The 25,904-nt window shown below is 40.2% G+C and overlaps 1 protein-coding gene across 1 annotated transcript in view; it reads left to right on the forward strand.

The window, feature by feature from the left end:
* The window catches only part of smyd2 (SET and MYND domain containing 2), a 58,422-nt gene that overhangs the window by 18,331 nt on the left and 14,187 nt on the right, over positions 1-25,904 (forward strand). The window contains exons 3-7 of the mRNA XM_003216018.4: positions 5,259-5,369; positions 8,527-8,587; positions 13,944-14,068; positions 15,679-15,746; positions 18,881-18,983. Of these exons, the coding sequence (XP_003216066.1) occupies positions 5,259-5,369; positions 8,527-8,587; positions 13,944-14,068; positions 15,679-15,746; positions 18,881-18,983 (468 nt within the window). The remainder of the gene's footprint in view (positions 1-5,258; positions 5,370-8,526; positions 8,588-13,943; positions 14,069-15,678; positions 15,747-18,880; positions 18,984-25,904) is intronic.

Below are 25,904 nucleotides of genomic sequence, written 5' to 3' on the forward strand. Positions count from 1 at the left end.
TTCCTTCTTAACTTTTGGTTACATAGTTGAATCAAAATTCCAAGTCCAATGAAAAACACAAGTTAAAATAAAAATATGCTTTATTAATAGAGCTATAAGTACAGTACTTACTAGCTTCATGTTAGCAACATATGCAAGTGTTACTAGATGTTGTGCTGGCATGTTGAACTTCTTTGGTTGTTGTGCAGAAATGAATTCCCTCTCTCATACAATGTCCAAAAGCACCATAGGCACCTGCTCCTCACCTCAATAGCCATTTAGTCACTGGTGTAATGTGCGTGTGTTGGAGAAGTTTCTGGCTGTGTTTTTCCCCTCGAAATCAGTATGGAAAAGGCATCTTCCAAGAATCATAGGGCTGACAGATGACCATCCAGCCTCCACATAACAACCTCCAAAGAAGGAGACTCCACCATGCTCCGAGGTAGCATATTCCACTGTAGAACAGCTGTTATCATCAGGACGTTTTTCCTGTAATTTGAATCTTTTGCTCCATATCCTAGTCTCCAGAGCAGCAGAAAACATTTTTGCCCCCTCCTCCATGCAAAGATACAGAATGGGGGACTCCTGGCTAGACAGCAGTACATGTGAAAAAGATCTTGGAGTCCTTGTGGACAACAAGTTAAACATGAGCCAGCAATGTGATGCGGCTGCTAAGAAAGCCAATGGGATTTTGGCCTGCATCAATAGGGGAATAGCGTCTAGATCCAGGGAAGTCATGCTACCCCTCTATTCTGCCTTGGTCCGACCACACCTGGAATACTGTGTCCAATTTTGGGCACCGCAGATGAAGGGAGATGTTGACAAGCTGGAATGTGTCCAGAGGAGGGCAACTAAAATGATCAAGGGGCTGGAGAACAAGCCCTATGAGGAGAGGCTTAAAGAACTGGGCATGTTTAGCCTGCAGAAGAGAAGGCTAAGAGGAGACATGATAGCCATGTACAAATATGTGAGGGGAAGTCATAGGGAGGAGGGAGCAAGCTTGTTTTCTGCTGCCCTGCAGACTAGGACGCAAAACAATGGCTTCAAACTACAGGAAAGGAGATTCCACCTGAACATCAGGAAAAACTTCCTCACTGTGAGAGCTGTTCGGCAGTGGAACTCTCTCCCCCGGGCTGTGGTGGAGACTCCTTCTTTGGAGGCTTTTAAGCAGAGGCTGGATGGCCATCTGTCGGGGGTGCTTTGAATGCGATTTCCTGCTTCTTGACGGGGTTGGACTGGATGGCCCATGAGGTCTCTTCCAACTCTACTATTCTATGATTCTATGTGACACCCGTTCAAATATTTAACCATGGCTATCATGCCCCCTCTCGGCCTTTTATTGAAGCTAAACATACCCAGCTCCCTATTTCTCTGAAGAATAGAATGGCACCATTACTTTAGTTGATTTCGATATTAGACTTCTCCTAGTGATGCAGCCTAGAAATGGCTTTTTTTAGTTGCCGCATGACATTGTTGACTCATGTTCAGCTCATGGTCAACTAGTTCCACACAGCCCTTTAATTCGGGAGCAATTGCATTTTAAAAATGTGATTGCTCCTGGGTTAAAGTGTACACATACCTCAGAAAGCACGTGCTTTTCTGTGGCGGGTATCCAGATGCTCTATGGGCTTTCCAGCAGGGCACCCAGACAGAAAACAGCCCCCCCCACCACACACACACACACACAAAAGCCCTAAAAAGTAAATATAACTTACTGGCTGCTATTAGGTCTTGCAGCATATTTCCTGGAATGTACCAATTTCATAGAGGAAGCGAGGAGGAGGCAGGAGCTATTTGCTCCCCCTCACTTTCTCAGCATAATTGGCACATTCTAGGAAATATGCTGCAAGGCCTAATGGTGGCGGTAAGTTATTTTTACTTTTTAGGGCTTTGGGGGTGGGGGGGTGGGAAGGTGCGGGATGGGTGTATGGACAGGCCCCAGGGAAGTCCCAGGTCTCCCCGTGGGCCTGTCCATGCAGGGCCCATAGCCCATCAGACTCGAGCCTTTCACAAAGGTGCGAGTGTAATAGGCTATCTAATTAATTCAGGATAAAGCAGGGTTTTTCTGCTTTGTCTTGAATTGATCCTCTTTTACTGGAGGCATCGTTTGGACACCCTTCATTTTGACGCTCGAGCTCCTGGGATAAAGATACTGTCTGAACTGGCTCCTAGATCACTTGTACTGTTTTCAAGCCAGGTGTCGCCCATCATATATCTGTACTTTTTGTCCTCGTAACCACATAAGTATCTTGTCAACATAATTTGGAAACACTAAAATGTGGGAAATCAGGAAGGGGTTCAACCGAATGCACACACAAACCATTTTGTTTCTTGGTTTGATGTATAGCAGTGGTTCTCAACCTGTGGGTCTCCAGATGTTTTGGCCTTCAGCTCCCAGAAATCCTAATAGCTAGTAACCTTGCTTGGATTTCTGGGAGTTGTAGGCCAAAACACCTGGGGACCCATAGGTTGAGAACCACTGAGGTATAGAATCAATTTAGTCAATTTTGCCACATCGGAGCTTATGAGTTTATAAACAGCACTCATTTGAACCAAGGGCATGATGTCGCCGGGCCGTAGCTTCAACATGTCATCAACCAAATTTGTGGAAAAATATATATGAAAGAGTGTGTGTATGTATTTTGCCCTTGACTTGTACATCTGCCTAGCATGGCTGATGTGACTTTGAGTTCTTTTATGGAAGATTCTGTTCCCCAGGCTCATTCACCTATTAAATGAAGACTTCACTTTTTTTTTTTTAAAGAATCATTTAGGCTTCCTTAAGAGCATATCAGTTGCCGACAGCATCCATTCTGAACAGCTTATTGTAGGTAGTTTATTTATGTTTTGACTTCAGTTTTTTATATAAGAAAAGCAGTGTCCTAGAAAACTTCCTTTCTAGATGTTTTCTGATGCTGTCTTTAAATCAGAGAGAACTGATGGGGTCCATCCGTCCCTATCTACACGGTATCATTAATACAGCACTAGGGAGTTGGCTAGAACAATACTGCCTGCTACCAATCAAACAGCTTAGAGAAATTGTGGGAAAGAATGTTAAATGTGATCCTGCTGTGATCACTAAAAAGACCTCTATCGGAGTGTTTCCATGCCAGGTATTACTCAGACACAGCTCCCCCATTCCTGCAATGTTCCTGGCTTTTATCTTGTTTTGCAAAATTCAGCCATATCTTGTCCCTTTAACCACCTTACTAGTTCACATAACTCAGTCGGATTCTGCCTGAGGAAAAATTTTAATTAACTGCGCTTAAAGAATAAAAGGGTCAGGACAGAATATTGGAAGGACACATTGGCACCGGCAGTTTTGCATCTTTCTTAAATGGGGTCTTTCCCCTTCTTTGGGCTACAAAGACAAGTCTTATACACTATCTTTCAGAATGTTATTTTTGACCTTGCACTATTAATAGTTAGATGTTTGATTAGGATTTTTTGTTATTATTTGGCAAGTCTGTTTGGTCAGCATTCTTTCTTAGAAATACATACATGTACATATATGTAGAGATGTTGTAGACATGAAGTCAAGCCTTTTCTATTAAATTTCAGTGGCTATTTCCAGCTTTATTTGCTCTTAAAATGGTTTCCCCTGACGTTAAGTCCAGTCATGTCTGACTCTGGGGGTTGGTGTTCATCTCCATTTCTAAGCCAAAGAGCCGGCGTTGTCCGTAGACACCTCCAAGGTCATGTAGCCGGCATGACTGCATGGAACGCCGTTACCTTCCCGCCGGAGCGGTACCTATTGATCTACTCACACTGGCATGTTTTCGAACTGCTAGGTTGGCAGGAGCTGGAGCTAACAGCGGCCACTCACGCCGCTCCCGGGGTTTGAACCTGGGACCTTTCGGTCTGCAAGTTCAGCAGCTCAGTTCTTTAACACACTTCGCCACCGGGGCTCCTTATTTGCTCTTATGATTGCTTTTTTTTTTTTTACAAATATTAGGAGATTTCTGAAAAACAGCTTCAGGTGAATCGGGTTTTTGGATAATCAGCATGTGTACTGAGGATACTTATTCAATGTTGCAAATTGTGAACTTCAGTACTGTGATTTTTAAAATACTGTTTATATTTAATTCTGTTTTAATGTTTGTATATTTGTATTTTTAAATTGTATGCTAATACTTTTATGTTTAGCCGCTTTGAGTCTCTTTCAGGAGAGAAAAAGCAGGGAATAATAATAATAATAATAATAATAATAATAATAATAATAATAATAATAATAATAATAATAATAATAATAATAGGTTTCAATTAAATCTGAGCACATTCATTCCAGCATTTCTTATTCTGGGGAAAATTTGCAGAGAGGAGCTTAGTTTTTCTGGACATGGCGACTCCTCCTGTCATTGTGATGTGAAACTTTAAATGAAGCTTACATGGCAATAGATCTGTCCACTCTGCTAGTTCTGAGTAACAGGAGAGGAGTTTGGAGTCTATTTCAGTTGGGGTTTTTTTTGTAGACTTAGGTTTGTGACGGTCCTAAAGTATTGTGGGACTGAGAATGTAGAGGCAAAGATTGTGATGGAAAGAGGAGGTAATAGAAAGTATGCAGATATAGCCTTTGTATCCACGAAAGAAGATACATATCGGTTCAACAAAGGGGCCGTTAGGAGGGATGCAGTTACTAACTTGGACAGATTCCATGCCAAGAAGCTTCTAACATGATTGTACTGCTGTTTGGTGTGTGGTGTTTGTGTTTAGTCTGAGCCTTGACAGTTGTCCAGGTCTTCCAACCTATAACAGTGGCCATACATGCCGTCCATTAATTAGGAAAGATGCTGAACTTTTAAAAGTATTACTGAGAGTTCATATCCAAGCCAACTTCAGCATTTCAGAAACAACAGTTCTTATTCATGCTCCTTGTTTTCTCATTTATTTATATGGCATCATGAGTGTACATGTTGCTTTTCATGTGCATTTTTCAGTTGTTAATTTGACATTTCCGAGCTCTCTAAAAAGTCAGGATACACAAGGGAAAGAGAATGGCAGTGGGGAAGAGAATGATATTCAGCAGATGGCTGCTGTTGTTCTCTCCCTTTGAGACCAGCATAATGGTAGTTGGGGTGGAAAAGAGGGCCTTTCACCAGCTGCTGGGCCTTGAGATTTGTTCCACGTTTAGTTCACTTCTACCAAGTGTCATCTTATGATTGCAAAGGAAACATATTTTGATTGACCTCCAGACTTGGGTGAGGCACATGGCATCCTCTTCTCCTTTGCAAAATGCAGATTCACAGGTTTTTCTTTCCTTCCATGTTTTTATCTTCCAGAAACAGGACTGGCCATTGCACAAGCTAGAATGTTCTGCGATGTGTGTGTTTGGACAGAACTGGAATCCCTCAGAGACAGTGAGACTCACTGCGAGGATCCTTGCCAAACAGGTGAGCCAGGTCTAAAGATTTCTGTTTTTGTTTAGAGATGCACAAGAGAAAGCCAAGGAAAAGATTCAATTCTTCATGAACAATTTTCTTGTAAAGTATACTTTGCAACCTACCATTTGTTTGTTTGTTTGCTTGCTTAATTTGAATTCCAGTATAGGACTCAAGACAAGTTAAAATATAGATCAGAGGTGGGCAAAGTGCACCCCACAGGCCACATGCATTTTTGAGGCCCCTAAGTGCAGCCCTATAGGGTCGCAGAACCTCACAACCTCCATCTTTTAAATATTTTTAAGCCTGAAAATTGTACAAAATCTCCCTAAATCACTTTAAAATGCAGTCCCAATCTGCTCATACCCCAAAAACATACAAAAAGGGGAAAATGTCAGAAAATAAACCAGAAAGGCAGTTGATATAATATCACATCACTTTGAATATGCCAAAGTGCACTACATTGAGACAAAGGTGGAATATAAGTACAGACATACAGACACCGTATTATTATCTTATTATTTTTCACATATATATATATATATACACACACACACACATACACACACCCTCTTTGTCATATAATCGTCACAATTTTTCTTCTCTTTCTCTTCTAAGCACGCTTGCTTTTCTTCACTTTCTATCCAAATTATGTTCTCACTCTTTCGATGTAATCAATCATGGAAACTACAATTACACACACACACACACACAGACATACAGTGCTTATGTCTTTGTATAATATCCTTCATTCTTTTATGGGATATAATGTGGCTTAAATGTAGAGTAGAGCCAGATGTGGTCATATTAGGAATAAATGTAGTACAATCAATGAGACTTGACTTAGTGAACTTGACATGTCAATAGGTAGGCTATGTTTGGATCCAAGCCAGTGAAATAATGTCAAAAATGAAGAATAAAGAAAAATCAGACACTAAACAAAACAAAAACAAACATGAGATAATACAGTCAGAAAGTATCTATTAAGATAGTGGTAAGTTACAGAAACTGGATACTACAAAATATACAAACCAATGATATTTCCTTGTAGGTGCAAGTAAGCATGAAACCCATTATAGTATACAGGTTTGAGTGTTCTCTATGATACCAGTGTTAAAATCTCCATTCAATAATGAAAACCCACTGGGAGACCTTGGGGAAATCACAGTCTCTCGGCCTTAGAAGAAGGCAGTGACAAAACTCCTCTGGATAAATTGTCCCATGAAAACCCTATGATGGGCTCACCCAAAGTTGAAGTCAACTTGAACGCACTGCCAGTCAGGGCATTATGCCATATGAATACTCAGGAAGGACCTTCTCTCCTGTCACATCTCAATTGTAAAATACCCTTCTCTTGGAGGCTGGATTGGCACCAATATTGTAATAATTTCAATGCCAAGTGAAAATATGGTTGTTCACTAAAACTTTTGGGGATTATTTGCCTTGCAGAAATCATGAACGTATTTTAAAATATTTCTGAACTCTTTAGCCAATTATAACTTGCCTTTTTTTGCATTTGTTAAATGGTTCAATATATTTTAGCCTTTAAAATCATATGTAGTTTACAGTATTTTAAATTAGTTAGTTGGTTTTGATATGCACTATCCTGAGGTCTTTAGTGGTGGGCAGGATATATAAAATCAATTTTAATACAGAATATGAAATAAAGCAAATGGAGACCAGGACATCATGAAATTACTTTTCTTAACTACAGTGAATAGAATCCCTCAGACAGTATGGTCAGAGTGTATAAAAGATACAGATTGAGTATGCTTTACCCGAAATGCTTGGTACTAGAATTGTTTTGGAATTCACATTATTTTGGATTTTAGAATACCTGTATTTGCATATTTGTCCATCAAATCCAAACACGAAAGTCATTTATGTTTCTTATATTTCATATATTATTCCTTAAACACATAATCTGAATGTAATTTTGTTGTACTAAACACATTTAATAATTTTGTGTATGAAACAAAGTTTGTGTACATCAACCCATCAGAGAGGAAAGTTGTCATCCATGTGGACAATTTCGGGTTTTCGAATGTTTCAGAATACCAGATAAGTAATACTCAATGTGTATAAAGAGTTTTCAGGCCCACTGGTGGATCTGCTGTTATATGTGTATGTGTGTGTGAATCCATGCTTGCTTTTGCCCCAGCTTCTTTGCATTGTATGGGAGGTCTCTCAGCATTGGTCCCTATCCCTTCAGTGGTTCAACACTGGCAGAATTTCCATTCAGTGCAAAGCAGGTGAGGAATGACTAGTTATAAAGAGTGGAGCAGATCCACTGGCTGCATGCAGAGCGTAGTTTATAGAAAGCGTGTCCCAGAAACGATTTGCAGGGGAACAAAATGGGATCGGCAAGTTTCAAGGTCATTGAATCGTACGCTATTGTAATGCTCCAACTTCTCTCCCGCTGCAATTAAAAAAAACCTAGCCCCCCCTAAACAATGGCCTTTGAAGAAAATCTGTACACTTGAGAGCCGCTTATGTGACAAGGGTGACCCAGATGCAGTATAGAGAGAGAACTCTGAAGGCCTGCTGGGATGGTGGCCTGCCCGCCTCCCCCGTGCGTCTTTTCTTTCCCCTTTTTTAAAATTAAAGCACAGTCTAGTGGTGATTCACAAACAAAATTAGATGTTTAATGATGAAAAGTCATTGGAATAAATTTGTGCTTTTATAGCTTGCAGGGAAGTGGGAGGGAGTCCTACATGGCATATGAAAGCTAAATATGCAAACCAGAGTCCCTGAACCTCAGCTGTTAGGCCACCTGCAAACCCGCATTTAATGGCCAAGCTTACAAAGAAGTGGCCTTAGGCCAGTGCTGGAGTGTTGCTTTTGAACTCTGTCAACATTGAGATTATTCACTTTCCTCAAAGCAAAGTCGGCCTTCTAACTGCTTGCTACTCTTAGTGGCTTTCAGAGAGTCTGCAGCTAAAACAAATGACAAATTCTAAAACCACTCGTTCTTTGGTGCATGTGTGTACTTGTATAAATTTTGGATGAAATCCTGGATCTGGTTAACTTTAAATTTATAGCGCTGTTCATTGAGCTACCCAAAGTCGTTAAAGGTTTAAGGAACGTATCTGTGTTTTAGGAATGAATATGATGACAAAATGTGTGGAATTTTTGAAAATGTGCCTCTTTTTTTTTCTTTTTTCTTTAGAAAACACAAACAGAAAGATGTGAGTCAGAAAAACTCCTCTCTGTGAAAGAGTTTGAATCCCGTAAGTAGAAATTGTCAGCCCTTCACATTTGCTGGTGTTGAGGGCACAGGATCCTTGTGATAAATAAAGGAATTTCTGTATTTCAACCTGAGAGAACATATTTGTAGGAATTTCTGGGTTTTCTAACATGACTCTATGGAAGTTGACGATAAAAACCACACCGGAGGACTAAGAGATTTATAAATCTCTAGGTCCTCCAGCGTCACTAGAGAAAGTTGGCTGTAGGGTCACATTGGAGAATCTAGAGATTCCTAGAGAAAGCATTTTAGTTAAATCTGTGAATAATCAAATCTGCAAAAGTTAAAAATGCAAGCTGGGAGGAACAACTTTAAATACAGCAGTTTCCTGAAGACTGTTCAGAAAGTGTTTAGCACATTTTCATTGTATCCTGCCTGGTTTTGAGTCTTTGTGTGCTGTGGTTTGAATTAAGGCATCTACCTGGGAAAGATGGGTCTTCTGCAATCTTACTTTCAGAGAGTTCTAATTGTTTTCCATTCGTGCTTTCTTTAAATCAGCTGTGTCCGTTTGACAGCCCAATCAGCTGATCAGCTGTTTTTGGGCTTTTTAAAAGCAGACATGTGCTGGAGCAGTCTCCACAGGGGAGAGGAAAAGAAATCATGTGTTTTTGGTGAGTGCAGGGATATACAGTGATGCGAATATGCACATTTTTGGCCAGAATTGGGATAAAAGGGGGACTTTTTATTCTGTGTTTTTTGTCCATTGCAGCAAACCAGTGCACATTTAGCACTAACATCATCTAGCCATCCCCCCTTTTTAACATGGGAAATAGCATGTTTTAGGTACTGTGTAGACGGGCTCATAGTCTCCTCTATATCTAGTCTCTCAAGTCCTTTAAAGAGGGTTGTTTAGAATCCAGGGTAAGGTGTGAGTCACATGGTCCCCTAAATGTTGTTAGATAGCAGCTCTCAACATGCCTCACCATTGACCATGCCAACTAGAACTGCAGGGATTGCATCTGAAGGACCATAGGTGAGATTGAAGTAACTTCTTGGGTAAGCTGGGGGTTTTGGAAGCTTATTTTCAACCCCATTATCTTCCCCTCCTTCTTCAAGCTATTCTGTTCTTTGTCTCAACTTTAGAAAAGAGAGAACTAAAATCTGAGCCCATTAATTATGTTGTCTTTGCTGGTTGCTTTTTCTGGCAAGTAGGGTGACTTTTGTGGATTCTAATGTTGTAAAATTTTAAAGCAGACAGCGTTGTAACCAGGGGCCATAAAGTCAGAGATAGTGTGGTTACGTGATAGTGACAGTATCTTTGGGGCTAATTGCAGGGCCCTCAGTGTTTGGTTGAGTATCTGTCACTGCCAGTCAAATCTGACATGTCCTTTATGATTTCCGCACTCTGCTGCTGAACTGAGGAAGGAGAGTAGGCCATTTGGGGTGTGTGTGTGTGTGTGTGTGTGTGTGTAAGCAATAAAGAGATGTAGAGAGATGTAGAGAATTTTTTTCTCCCCCTCAGGGCAGAGTGGGAAACTGAGCAACTGTTAGGAAGACTAAGCATTCTAGAATTATAACAGCAACATCACTCCGTTGCATTGCTCCCAGTATCATTCTCCTGCATTATGCTGATAAGATGAAAATTAGCTGATCCTATAATACATGTACTTGAAATCCTATAAAGGTTCCTCCCCCGTCCTGGTTGTTTTGCTCTGAACATATTTTTGTTGAATGCCTTAAGGTCATTTCCAGCTTATGGCAATCCTAAAATGAACTTATGTGGCTTTGTTGACAAAATTTGTTCAGTGGGAGGTTGCCTTTGCCTTCCTCTGAGAGTGTGTGAATTGCCCATGGTCACACACTGGGTTTCCATGACTGAGTGAGGATTTGATCCCTGATCTAGAGAGTTGTTTTCCAACAGTTAAACCACTGCACCACACTGTCTGCCTCTGAAAAATACATTTAGTTTGAGCATTGGTCTACAATTCTGGAGACAAGGATTCAAAGCCCTGCTCAGCCCTGGGTGGCCTTGGGCAAATCACACTCTTTCAGCTACAGGGAAAGGCAAAGGCAACTGCAACCTCCTCTGAAAAAATCTTGCCAAAAATGCTGTGAAAGGGTTGCCAAAACTCATAAAGGAATTGAAGGTGTGCAACAACATTGTGTTCACAGCAAAACTCTCTCAAACTTCACAGATGAAATCTTGGACACATATGATTGAACAACATCTCAGGGGGTCAAGATGGCAAAAATTATTAATAATGAATGACTGAGTTGTTTATTGTACCAGCCATAGGCCATTACATCAAATAATATACAGCTTTTAAAAGTACAGGATAAAATTTCCAATACAAACATTAAAACTTATTCTATAAACTAGTGTTAATAATAAGGAAAAACGCATAAACTAGGGGAGACTTCCAACAGTTTGTTTTTGTTGAGTTTCAAGGAAAAGGAAAGATTCTGTGCTGTCTACTCCCTGCAAAATGAATTGTGTGCAGACTAGTTTTGCATTGAACTCAGTTTGCAGCAATTGATTAAACCAAGGACAAAAGGGAAAATTGAGAGAAGAGAAACTGAGATATTTCAAAGGCAGCTGAAAAATGTTGGAGGCAGGATTAATCCACTCTGTTGGGACAGTTGGAGGATATTGTCAAACCATGGTTAGTAGTTCGCCCGTACAGTTTGATTTGCAGAAGATTGTTAGCTCTTATCCTGTTAAGGATATAACAGCCCTTTCTTACTCAGTGTGTCCCTGAACTCAAGTCCTGATGAAAGAAAAATGTTTGAGTCAGCTGTGCTTTAAAGTAGAAACTGAAAGTAGTTCATTCACTTTTGGATAACAAAAATGTACAATGTATAGTTCATAGCAGTTATCCTTATCACATTGAAAAACAAACAAATATTCTCTGCTTGAGAAGTCTTCTTGATAACGTGAAGGCAGGGAAAAACAAACAGTTCAACTTCTTCCTTAGGAAGTGATCAACAATGCCCTTGACTGGTGTGGTGAGAGGAACACTCACTCCTGGCTTTTTCAGTAGCTTCTCTTCAGGTTTCAGCTCCTGCAGCCACAGTAGTAACTTGTGGCTACAGCAGTGGCTAGCAGTCAATATCACCTCGTACATACAACAACTACTTGCACCAGCAGTGAGCAGCTAACCCACAGTTTGTTTTATCCACTAAGCTTGGTAACATGCCCATCTAATTCATTGCAGCTGCTCAACTATAATTACAAAGGTTCTGATCCTTATTATTACTTAGAAAAAGTCTGCAGTAACCTGTGAGTTTCAACAGATATGTGAACTCAACTGATCTCAGAAATTAAGTAAGATTGTGCTTGATTTAAACTTCGATGAGAGGGGCTCTCTGTGTGTATATGTTTAAATTAAATTCTGGTTATATTAAAGTGAGGGAGACAAGATCACTGTTACCTTAGCTTTTTTTAACAGTTGAGCAGCCCAGAATTAAAAGGTGAATGGTACCATGGAATAAGACAAACATGCTTCACAATGTAATAATGTAATTTATTCTATGTAATCTGAATAAATATGCAAACATGGCATACCTAAGACAGCTGTTTAAAAGTAATGATACTATGCTATGCTATACCTTTCTAACAGACTTTTTTGTATAGTGCCCTAATTGTTTGTGGACAACAAATATGAATACAGTGGTTTCAGATTTCAATTTGCAAAACAGAAAGAAATGTGTAAAATTATGTGGGGGAAGTATGAAATAGCCATTATTTTGTATAATAAAAAGCTGTTTATTGTCTCTTTATATACACACACTGTACCTTGCTGTGGAGTAACATGTTTATTTACGACAAATATATCCTGTCCTTATCACCCCGAGGGGACTCAGAGCGCCTTACAAGTTATATGTACATACAATATATTATATTATTAGCATAGCACAATATTAGTATTCTATATTTGTCAAGGACAGAACGCCACAAGATAAGATATAACAAATTTTATTGGAGTTACAGAACCAAAAATGCCCGTAAAAGACAAGGGCTAGGCAAACATTGGCCTTAAAAGTAAAAAGACACAAGGAAAACGTTCAAAAGATAAACCGGATTAAACCGGAGTTTAATCCGGGTTAAACCAAAAAAGCTTACTTCAGCCTGGGACTAAAATAAACAAAAGCTGGTGAACAAAAGGTTCAAAGGAATACAAAAAACTGGCAGCAGATGCTTCTCTGCTGCCAAAAGCTATGTTTGAGTAACTAAGAGGTTACTCCTCCACACAGCAAGCAATTTCCAGATACAAACGCAGCATTCAAGGGCAGAAGCGGTCAGCGAAGTTCCAATCCGGTCCGAAGGTCGTAAGGCAGGTACAGACGTTTGTAGTTCACCAGGTCCAACGATAATCACAGGAAGTAGAGTCCGAGGCCGTAGTCAGTCAGTCAGTCAGTCAGTCAGTCCAGAATAAACAGATGGCGTCCGTCAAGAAGACGACGGAGGTCCAAGCTATTAAGATTAAGCACAGGTTGCACAACAAAAGCCCACACAGTTCCTCCCACCGTCTATGCCCAGTGTCCTTGGTAACTTACGTAGTCAGCAAACGAATCACACCCGTCTTCAGGAATTTCCCACACAGAGCCCAAGCGTTCGTCCAGATTACCTTGCCCAACGCAATTAGCCATTGCTTCCAAACCCCATTTTATGCCAGTTTACAGCTCCTCATCACTATCAGCTGTTACCCTAATTCCAGGCGTTTCCTCATCACTTTCCTCATCAGAACTGAAACACCTTTGACTACGCCCCACAGCATCCCCAGCTGTGGATCCCGTCCCATCCCTCCAGCTTGTCCACGGGTCTAATCCTGAAGGTCCCCAATCGCCTTCCATACTATCATTGCCAGTGGCACCCAAATCCTCCCTCACACGAGTCCATTCCATGTCATCCTCCTCTGAGCTAACCATCTCTTCCTCCATTCTCTCAGTAAAACCCTCAAAGGAATCCTCGTCAGATGGTTCCGCAAATAAGTCACGCAGCCGCTTCCTTTCTCGCTCCTCGAGAGTATCTGACTCCCGATGAGCACTTTTATAGATTATAATGTTACATATTTGAAAGCAGATATTAGTTCAATTTTGTATTCATTTATGGAGTATTAGCCAAAAAAAGCTCATTTTTATCCATTTATAAGCCCAGTGGAAGCACCCATCTGAAAAGATGAAATTTTCCATATAACAGATGGGTAGCAATGTTAGCTGTTCTCATTCATTTCCAGAGGCCTTAGGGTAGGGAGAATGACACTCACTCCTATTCAAACAAGTGTTCTTGTGCTTGACTTCCTTTCTTAGAAAAATCACCTATCTTGCCAATGACTTAATGGAGTTATTAACAAGCAAAGCAGTTCTTGTATTGAAGAAGGATTTCTTTTCTTTTACAGATCTTGATAAGCTCGACAATGAAAAGATGGAACTGATTCAGAGTGATATTTCTGCTCTCCATCACTTTTATTCAAAGCATATAGAATATCCTGACAATGCAGCTCTTGTGGTCCTTTTTGCTCAAGTAAGATGGATGGGGAAAATGGCTTTGTTCTGATTAGTCTGAATTCATTTGGCAGCTCTGGCACTTACAATTTTCCATTGAACTGTTTTGCCTCGAAGTCTGTGCTGAAAGTGGGATCACGATAAATAAATGGAGACATAAACTATTTATTTAACTATTTCTTCCCCACCCCATATATCAAGAGATCTCAATGTAGATTGCGATAGTATTAGAACAAGTTAAACAGGCCAAAAGCAGGAAGGGGGCAATTCTGGCCTACTAGATACAAGTTCTGGAGACGAGGGGCAGCTACAGAGAAGGCCCTCTCCTGTGTTCCCATCAACAGTGCTTGTGATGGTGGTGGGACTGAGAGAAGGACCTCTCCTGAGGATCTCAGGGCCCAGGCAGGATCAAACCAGGAGATGCAGTCAGCCAAATAGCTGGTACCTGAGTTGGAGTCCGACGGTTGAAACGTCCCACTCCCAAATCCCAACACAGTGTATTGATCTCACTGGTAGGACAAGCAGGAGAGCCCCTCCAGCCAATTTTAATTCTTCATCAGATACATTTGGGTAGAGGGGCACCTTCATGTATCAAGGTTCCAAGCCATTTGAAACCTTAAATGTCATTGAATATAGACTGGAAATATATTGACAGCCTATGCAATTCTTTTAAGACTGGTATTATGTTCTTTCTATAGAATAATCCAGTCGACAGTCAGGCTGCAGCTTCCAAGTCTTCTTCAAGAATAGTCTCACCCCCAGTTTTGTCTTGCAAACATCCTATATCACAACACACACCCTGCCAATTCTCTGTTTCGGGCATCCTAGTGGCTCTGAAAATGTGCCTTGACAAACATGTTATGGCTCACATTCTGTCAGTGGCATTTGTTGCTGTTGTTATTTACCATCAAGCTAACTTTGACTTACGGTGATCCTAAGAATGAGAGACCTCCAAGATCCTTGGTCATCAGCTGCCCTGCTCAAGTCTTACAACCTTAGGCTTCCCTGACTGAGTAATCCACGTGTAACGAGGTCTCTCTCTTTTCATAATGCCTTTATCAAAAAAAATTGCTGCCTTTTCCAATGTGTCATGGTATCTCATGATCTGTCTAAAATACAACAGCTATAGTTGTAACAAAACTCATTATTTTTATTAACTTGGTTAGTCATCTCATTTCTCCCCACTGTTCCGTATAATTTCACCAAATTGAGCTGAATTCCATAATAGATAAGAACTGTGTTATTCTGTAGTAATTTTAAAAAACTGGGTGAGAGAGACATGACTACTTTTGAGACCATTTCAATTTCATCATTCCAATCTCTGTGTCTTAAAGAGTCTTTTAGAAAGTCACACAACCTGCCTTGTGGGAAGTGGATACTATCTTTTGTGGTTCAGCTCAGCTGTCTGATTCGTAATCTTTTATAACAGCATTAGATTGTAAACAAATGCTGACCTCTCTTCTTATAAAGCTAGTAGCTCAGTATCAAGGTTTGATTAAGAATAATCAGTGTCCTAATCGGATTAATCGGTGTGGCACAGATGAGTAGAGTCACTTATCCCTAGAATCTAAACAAGCCAGCGGATTTCAATTTTTAACTTCTGATAGTTTCTGTTTCTTTTTCTCACAGGTTAACTGCAATGGATTCACAATTGAAGATGAAGAACTTTCACACTTAGGTTCAGCGATATTCCCTGAGTAAGCATTTTGGATGTAGTGGCATATTTATTTGTTTACTATACTTTTATCCTGCCCTTCTCACCCCGGAGGGGACTCAGGGCAGCTTGCAACATGGCAATAATTCAATGCCATTTAAAATAATTACAAAGAATTACAGAAAAGTCATTTAAAATACACATTAATATCCAATAAAACACAATTAAAACCAGCAGCATCACGTGATCAAAAAGCAAGGTCTGGGCCATTCAATTGGTCAAATTCTGAGTCTTTCATGTCTATTGCTGCACTAGGTTTTCAAAAGCTTGGTCGAAGAGCCATGTCTTCACTTTCTTGCGGGAGATCAAGAGGGAGGGTGCTGATCTGATCTCCCTTGGGAGGGAATTCAATAGCTGCAGGGCCACCACCGAGATGGCCCTGTCTCTTGTCCCCGCCAGTCCTGCCTGCAAAGCAGGCGAGACTGATAACAGGGCCTCCCCAGATGATTTTAAACTCCGAGATGGTTGATAGGAGGAGATATGTTCAGACAGGTAAGCTGGGCCAGAACTGTTTAGGGCTTTATAGGCTAAAGCCAGCACTTTGAATTGTGCTTGGTAGCAAACTGGCAGCCAGTGGAGATGGCACAACAGGGGGGTTGTGTGCTCCCTGTACACAGCTCCTGTGAGCAATCTGACTGCGGTCCATTGGACCAATTGCAGCTTCTGAACAGTCTTCAAAGGCAACCCCACGTAGAGCACGTTGCAGTAATCTATTCAGGATGTAACCAGAGCGTGGATTACCATGGCATATGTATAAAACATGCTGGTATTTTAAAAATGCAAAAGACTTAACATTTGCATATGTAAAAATATGTATCTGAACACAATTTAACCAATGAGAAAAATTTGTACAAAAATCCAGCTGACTTATTAAAATAAATAGACAAAATAGGTTCATAGGATCATAGAGTTGAAAGAGACCTCATGGGCCATACAGTCCAGCCCCCCACCAAGAATCAGGATAATCGCATTCAAAGTACCCCCATCAGATGGCCATCCAGCCTCTGTTTAAAAGCCTCCAAAGAAGGAGCCTCCACCACACTCCGGGGCAGAGAGTTCCACTGCTGAACAGCTCTCACAGTTAGGAAGTTCTTTCTAATGTTCAGGTGGAATCTCCTTTCCTGTTCTTTTCCATCTATATTTTATTTGTACACTAACAAGGTTTTCTCCACTCATTATTAAGGAAAAAATTCCTCTAATTATACTTGATTAAATATAATTACATTTATATTTATATAAAATGAATCTTAAAATTACAAAAGGGATTTTAATTAATATGCTAGTTGCTGTGCTAATGGAAAGAGAATACACTGTATTCAATTGAATAGTCATTATCATAAAATTTGGTTCATTTTTCCATTGACTATAATGAATGCAGTGGTTTGTTACCAAGCTATGGTTGCAACCATGATGTTTATGTCTGTCTATCCATCCATTCACCCATATCCTGTTTCCCCTAAAATAAGACATCCCCAGAAAATAAGACCTACCCTGTTTCCCCTAAAATAAGACATCCCCAGAAAATAAGACCTAGTAGAGGTTTTGATGAATTGCTAAATATAAGGCCTCCCCCGAAAGTAAGACCTAGCAAAGTTTTTGTTTGGAAGCATGCCCGCCGAACAGAACACCAGAGCATGCAGGATTGGTAAATGTACGTACCATAGATAGTTGTACATGGAAATAGTGGTAGTAACAAGAAATTCTTGATAGGATTCACAGTTTGTCTGGTTATGCTGGTTTGTGATGACAATTACTGTACAGTATATAATAAATGTTCATTTTTTTGTTCAACAATAAATGTGAATTTTTCTTCATGGAAAAATAAGACATCCCCTGAAAATAAGACCTAGAGCATCTTTGGGAGCAAAAATTAATATAAGACACTGTCTTATTTTCAGGGAAACACAGTATATACTCTGTAGCTTTTGGGCTACAGAGAGAACTTCTTTATATAAGTAACCTGCATTTTGCCCACACTACACTTGTATTAGAGGAATAGAGAGTCTGAAGACAAGGATTTTGATAGAAGAACACAATATGTTGATTAGGAACTAAAGCAATAGAAAATAAAAACTTTTTGTCTGAAATTGTTTAAATGAGCATTTGTGAAGTTGATAAAAATCCCAAAATGCCATAGATGATCATGATCTTAGGAAATATGTATGAGTTGTTTAATGTTGTTGTAGTGATTGTAGTCCATCTTTCCTCCAGTGAGTACAAGGTAGCATACATGGCTGCCATCCCGTGTAATCTTTATACGAACCCTGTGAGAAAAGTCAGGCATAGATGTTGAGTAGCCCAAGGTCACCCACTGAGTTTCATGGCTGTGTGAGAACTGGAACTTACTGTGTATGCTCATACATAAGCCTAGAAAGTTTAGTCAGAAAAATCAATCCCAAAAACCTTGGTCAACTTATTTGTGGTTCAATATGAGGACTGTAACTCTTATCAAAAAAGGAAAGTATCCTCTTCTCCGAGTAGAGAGGTGAAAGATAGATTATAGTCTGTCCCAGAAGAACCTTTTTAAAGTACTTACCCTCTCTACTCTGTTTGCTATAGTGCTACTTCTGGCCTTTTTAAATGCCTTGGAGGGGAAAATTGCTACAGCAAGAGGTAGCTGGATCCCTGAGGTGGCACTGGGGCTTTTCCTCTTTGACTTATCAACAAGTATATGAAAATCCATAATTTTGGCCCCAAAACCTAGCCTCAACTTATATATGAGGTTTACTTTATGCAGCAAGTATTTCAAATCCCAGTCCAGTCTCACAGTGCTGGAACCACATTGCCTTACAATTTCCTGGTGAATGTGCATGTTTTAGGGCACATGGGGAATGAGGAGAGAAAGGGTTTGCCATCCTTTGTGGGTTTATGCAGTGGAGAAAAAACAGGATCCTGCCCAAGTAGATTTTTATTGTCTCGTCCCTGCTTTACATTCCTCTAATGTATGGAGGGAAAAGATCTCAACTCCTTTCAACAAATTTGAAACTTCCAGAAAAGATAAAGGAAGAAATTAAATGTTGGTTGTTGAAGTATGTCCTCACTTGTAGGCTCGTTACCTTGACTTGTGGTTTTAATATTTCAGCTTGCAAAACAATAAATGCCCTTCTCTTTTGTTAGTGTGGCGCTCATGAACCACAGCTGTTGCCCCAATGTGATTGTTACCTACAAGGGAACCGTGGCAGAAGTCAGAGCTGTGCAGGAGATAGAACCTGGAGATGAGGTAACAACGTATAGCTGATTTTAATTACATTTCCACAATACATACAGAACCTTGCCTTGCTGCGTTCACCCTCCCTCCCCTTTAGATAGAATCTGCCAATAACACTTGGCCTGAATAAAGTCCCTAAGAAATGTGCAGAAGCTGGATGCCTTGAATATATCTCTACATCCGTCTTTGAAGTATAATTATTCCTCCCTCCCTTCTGTGCACTCTGTTTTTCTAAAACAGTGGAAGGATATTGGCTGAGATTCTATATGGGACATGTAGTTATGACGACATAGTTACTGATCTGAATCCCTAACACACCTTAAAATCCAGGTAGCTATACCAAGTATAGTCTCCGATGGCGCAGCTGAGCTGCTGAACTTGCTGACCAAAAGGTTGATGGTTCCAATCCAGGGAGTGGGGTAAGCTCTCGCTGTTAGCCCCAGCTTCTGCCAACCTAGCAGTTCGAAAACATGCAAATGTGAGTAGATCAATAGGTACCGCTCAGGCAGGAAGGTAACGACACTCCCTGCAATCATGCCAGCCATATGGCCTTTGGAGGTGTCTATGGACAATGCCAGCTCTTTGGCTTAGAAATGGAGATCAGCACCAACCCCCAGAGTTGGACATGACTAGACTTACTGCCAGAGGAAAACCTTTACTTTACTATACCAAGTAAAGGGGTTCTGTGACACTTAGCCACATCCTGCCAGCTATTCCCTACTTGCAGCGTCCTGTCACAACTCATCTTACCCAAGTGTGCTCCCCAGAGGGGACTGGATCCTTTATCATCCATTTATCATCCTTTAGCAACCCATTGGCCAGTGCTGTATAACCGCTTCAGTTGGTACAGCTGCCTGGATTTTAGGAGCATTTGTGGTTATGGCGATGGTGTGGCAACCATACATGTGAAAATTTAAGTTCATTTCAAGTTTAGTTTATGGCATCATAACTGCCCGACAGGATAACAGCTGTTGACTTTAAAGAGACATATGAAAGCCCAGTGGAGGGTAATCCTATATCCCTATTTTTTCTCCCTGAATACTTTTTGAAGAAAAAAATTATGGGAAATGTTTAGTCATCATTATAAAATAACTATTAAGGTCTTATGTAGCAAGTAAGACTGTGTGCAGCATCTCATGTCATTGCAATTCCTAGTCTTGGTTTCCTTTTTCTCAGTTCTTTTTATGAGAATGAGCATTTATGCCTTGTAGTCCAATTAAACAACAACAAAAGTAAATCAAAATTTATCATTATTTCCCCCAAAAAACTGTTTTTACTATATTATACATGATATTTTTTTGCCAAATTCAGTAACAATAGAAATGCATTCTATGTTCCTAAAATAAGAAGTGATTTTCAATTTGGACAAGGTGCTATGCCATTGATTTTTTTTTTCAATTTTGCTGAAAATTGTTTTCCACCATCCCGCCCGGGGGGGAGAGAGAGAGAGAGATCTTTTCCATGGCTTCAAAATTTCCAGAAATGTTACACCTCTGTCTTTAAACTCTGGTAATCAGTGGCTTCTTTTGAAGAGTGAGAGTATGACTTTATCTCTCTCTCTCTTATTGAAGAAATACATCCCACACAAGAACTGCTACCCAAAAGAGCAGTGAAATGATACTTTCTTTCCCATTCCCTGCAGATCTTACTTAAACTTTAATGCCATTCATTTGAAATTTAATTTTTAAAGAGAAAGGAAGGTTGCTGCTGTTAACTGGGATGATGGAGTCACTGGTATTTTTGCCTTTGATCTAAGTATGAAGGACTCACTTATTGTCTCGGGGTAAATGCTGTGTGCAGCATGTCATACTGACCTTTCTTGTGTAGTCTGTGAGCTTTACCCTCGGGGTACTCACAGTCTGCTCCCAGTTAGTGGGAAGTGTATATACAGCTGCTCCCTAATGCATATCTTTCTAAAATTTATAGCAAATAACCTAGTTGTGGGATTGCAGCAAATTAATGAAATATGCAGCAGGGATATTTGCTATAGTATGTTCCCAGCTCAAGTGTAGTCAAAGGTTTATCCACTGTTTCAGCTATCCACAGGGGACTTGGAAAGTATCTCACACAGATACGGGGTCCTACTATATACTGTTTTGGGTCATCAAAGCTAAGAGAATGAGAAGAACTAAAGGGACAGACAGTGTTGTTGCAAAGTCAAAGCTAGCTGTGTTGGAGTAGGGATTGCAACATTATCTGCCCCTTCTTTTCAGCATTTTTATTTTTGCAGTCCTCCATGTTACAGGGGAGAGGGGTACTACAATTTCCCTAGCAATACTTTAATGTTGTGTACTGCCATTGTTGTTGTTTTTTTTTTCTTTTACATTGCTCTTGAATGGGCAATGAAGATACATTCGCTTTGCAAAATACTTGGTGGTGATGAAACTGTGAGATTTCACTTGCTAATAAAAAACAACATAGTGCCTACATATTTGGAGTGTGGTGTGAGACTATAGAATGTATTCTGATTGTCCACAGTCCAGAATTTACCACTACACCATGGTAGGTAGCTAGACAGATGATCTAAATGACAGATTCTTTCACCTTGTACAATATTCAGAGCCACAGCTGATTTGTATGATGGTGCATAACTGAACTATGCTTGCTCTGTACACAAATGACAATAGTGGTGAGTGATAAAAGACCCCATGATTTCTGTTGGGTTCAATAAAGACCTTTTGCAAGTTTACTTTCCAACCTAGACTTACAGTACCTTGTCCATGGCTGGTGTCAAGTGTCAATTTCCCATTTTGGATGGCCACACAAAGACCATTTCTTCTCTCATTATGGAGAGTGATGTTTGCTTTCTAACATACCAGAGATTCTGGATATGGTTTTAAGGAGCACTGTCCTTTACCTCAGTTACATTCCAGATAGTTGTGTGCTCTTTTTTAAAAGTTTGGGTTCTTCTCAATAGTTTGTCATTGGTGGCCAAGATGGTTGCCAACATGGTTAAAATGTGTAAATTAAGTATCATTTTCTGGATTAGTATCCCAACCCAATCTTATAAGGCAGCAGCTACTTCAAATAAATGAGACTGTCCTACCGATAGTACTCAGCAGAATGATCTTGCCAGCCCTCTCCCTCCAGAGATCTGTGAAGCAGTGAAGAATTGCAACAGGGCTACTACATCTGATGGGCAAAGTATTGCTCATTGGTGGGAGAGGGCTGGAAATGTCATTTTGTTGGACCCAAGTTGGCAACAGAACAGACCACGATCACTTGGAGCAGCTTTCCTGGAGCTTAAGGTGGGATTTGGGGCATTTTTTATTGTGGCTGTATCAGTATAACTGAATAGAGATCATATTCAAGGGTAGCCATGTAAGCCCTACACCAAAAAAGACCAAATCCAAACCCCACAAAATGTTGGCATCTATATTGGGCCAACAGAAAGACACACAATACAGAACATAATTGATACCCTTTTGGAGAAGACCGGGCTTCTTAACCTTTTCTCACTAGCAACCCCTTTCCACCTGATAATTTTTTCCTTGACCCCAAGTATATAAGTATATATAATAGGTATAAAAATAAAATGTTTACTGAAAATAAATTTGTTTATTTATTTATTTACAACCTTTCTACCCCGCCTTTCTCACCCAAGGGGACTCAAGGCAGCTTTTGCAAGGCTTGCTAAACAGGCTGATTTTCTGCAAAGTTCAGTATAAACACTGCATGTTGTTGCGAACAGATTTGTGTAAAAGGGTGGTCTTCAGAAATCCTTCACTATTGTCAATTTTTTCATGACCCCAGCATTGAACTAAGGGGTCCCCGTCTGGGATTGGGACCCATAGTTTAAGAAGCAGTGCTCTAGGCCAGTGTTTCTCAAGCTGGGGGTCGGGAACCCGGGGGGGGTCATGAGGGGGTGTCAGAGGGGTCACCAAAGACCATCAGAAAACTCATTTCTGACAGTTGGCAGAGAAGGCTGAAGATCTCTTCACCTGTACTTCTCTTCCTTTTTGGAAACAGACAACAAAACCTCCCAGCAAAAGCCCAATTTGCCCAATTCTGTCACTGGTGTGGTTCAAGGGGATCTTTGATTGTAGGTGAACTATAAATCCTAGCAACCACAACTCCCAAATGTCAAGGTCTGTTTCCCCCAAATTCTACAAGTGTTCACATTTGGGCATATTGAGTATTGCTGCCAAATTTGGTCCAGATCCATCATTGTTTGCATCCATAGTACTCTCTGGATATAGGCGAACTACAACTTCAAAACTCAAGGTCAATGACCACCAAACCCTTCCAGTATTCTCTGTTGGCCATGAGAGCTCTGTGTGCCAAGTTCGGTTCAGTTCCATTGCTGGTGGAGTTCATAATGCTCTTTGATTTTAGGTGTACTACAACTCCCAAATGACAAAATCAATCCCCCCCCAACCCTACCAGTATTCAAATTTGGGCATATTGGGTATTTGTGCCAAATTTGGTCCAATGAATGAAAATACATCCTGCATATCAGATATTTACATTACAATTCATAACAGTAACAAAATTACAGGTATGAAATAGCAACAAAAATAATTTTATGATTAGGGGTTACCACAACATGAGGAACTCTATTAAGGGGTTGCAGCATTAGGAAGGTTGGGAATGACTGCTCTAGCCCATCTTAGGTAAAGGTAAAGGTTTCCCCTGACGTTAAGTCCAGTTGTGACTGACTCTGGGGGTTGGTGCTCATCTCCATTTCTAAGCCAAAGAGCCGGCGTTGTCCATAGACACCTCCAAGGTCATGTGGCCGGCATGACTGCATGGAGCGCCGTTACCTTCCTGCCGGAGCGGTAGCTATTGATCTACTCACATTTGCATGTTTTCAAACTGCTAGGTTGGCAGCCCATCTTAACTGACAACAATTAAGACAAAATGTAGGCCTGTGGCTCTAACATTGTTCCTTTTCTTCTACGATCCACAAAACAGGGATACCTTCATTGGACTTGCATGAACTGTTTTGGGTATTCTGGTTGGCCAATAAAGGTACTGCGCTTTTGCGGACATTCTTGAATACATAACAGTTACAGATCAATAACTAGATTACAAAAGTGCAAACTGCAGGATGCCTGACAGCATTTGTTTTGTAAAGAAGGAAAGAAAATCAGCAATGATACCATAAAGAAAAAGCATTATTGTGTCAGTAGAACATTCGTAATCAAGAAAATCTTACTGAACTCCTGGGAAAGGTTCTCTGCCCTTCAGTCCCTGCCGAACTGCAGTCCCTTTCGTGGCATGGTCTGTACTGCCACCTTCTGGTTCAACAGGCTAATGCATGAGAAAGCTGTCAAAATTTCCCATTTCATGTCTCTCATGTTTTCTCCTTGGAGAAAAGCTATTGAGAGGCACTCACTGTAGAATGAAAACAAGCAATAGCCAACAAAGATCAGCTTGCTCTGAGCACATTGAGAGAAGGTGAAGGACGCAGTAAGAAAATGAGCAAGCTGAATGAAAAAAGATATACACCACTAGTACACTGTCTATTTTCCACCTTTATTATAAACTACTCTAGTTTAGGTGAATAATTTAAATTTCAGTTTAAGTCCCCTTTTCTCCTTATTCTTTTGCTCTTATATTTTGTAAATTGCCTGCCCGCAGGTAGGATTGTTTCATCTCTTGATATCACTATGAACATGTTAGGCCAGTCAGTCATGTATTGTATTTGACTAAAAGACATTACAAATCCTACACAATCTTATCCAGTAAAAGAAAACCTGTACATTTGCCTCCATAAAGAAATCAGATTAATAAGTCCCCTGCACAGTCCGTAGCAATCTCTTTCAAATAACCAACACACATGCTTCTAGCAGTTTTAGCGAATAACACAGTTTTATATGTAAAATGTGAGTCACAGTGTGAAACTAACCAGCATAGGGTTGTTGTGTGTTTTCCGGGCTGAATTGCCATGTTCCAGAAGCATTCTCTCCTGACATTTCACCCACATCTATGGCATATACCTCATAACCTCTGAAGATGCCTGCCATAGATGTGGGCGAAATGTCAGGAGAGAATGCTTCTGGAACATGGTCATACAGCCCAGAAAACACACAACAGTCCTGTGATTCTGGCCATGAAAGCCTTCAACAACACACTAACCAGCATAGTTTATGTCAGAGCTCTCACTCTGTAAATAGGCCAAAATGTGTCCCAAGAATTTCTTCCTGGGGTTTTGAGAAGGCTGTTAATGAAGTAAATAATGTAAGATTTTCTCTACTTTATCCACATCATACAGAGCCTTAAATTTCTCAGAATTATTCTATATTTGCCATCCAAAACAGATGTTGGCAAGAATTGAAAATGTAGTTCTGTAAATGTTCTTTACAAGTGAATAGAAAATGTTACTCATTTTACAATTCAGCCCAGAAGAATGAATGTGTTTGTGTCTTCATGTATGTATGTATGTATGTATGTATGTATGTGTGTGTACATATGTGTGAATGTGACTACAACAACATTCTTGTTGTATATTCTGGCGTTGTGGTTCCTCTGTACATAAATGATACTTTGTCTAAAAGAGCAAGCCAAGGAACTGTTACATGCTGAAAAATGTATATATCTACACCACATATAATGTTTGAAATTAACCAGTCTCTTTTCCCATTCACTGGGGTTTTAGATGTCTGCTGCCATATCTATTGGTGAAAAAAAAACCTTTATAAGTATATACTCCCTCCCCAGTGAGGTCAGATCAGCCCCTTCTCTCCTGAACTTCAGGAGAAAACTTAAGACATGGCTTAGGGACCAAGCTTTTGACAAGTAATTGGAGCAGTGCAATAAGGGACTATGAAACAATATGATTGACAAATGGAATGGCCCTGGATTATGTTTTTGGTTGGCGTGATTGTAATGGTTGTTTTTAATAATTCATGTTTTAATTGTAATTGTTTATTGTTTATATGGCATCAAAATGCTACCTGTTGTAAGGCTGCCTTGAGTCCCCTCTGAGAT

Source organism: Anolis carolinensis, chromosome 1 (genome assembly GCF_035594765.1).
Source record: "Anolis carolinensis isolate JA03-04 chromosome 1, rAnoCar3.1.pri, whole genome shotgun sequence".
NCBI classification, from domain to species: Eukaryota; Metazoa; Chordata; class Lepidosauria; order Squamata; family Dactyloidae; genus Anolis; species Anolis carolinensis.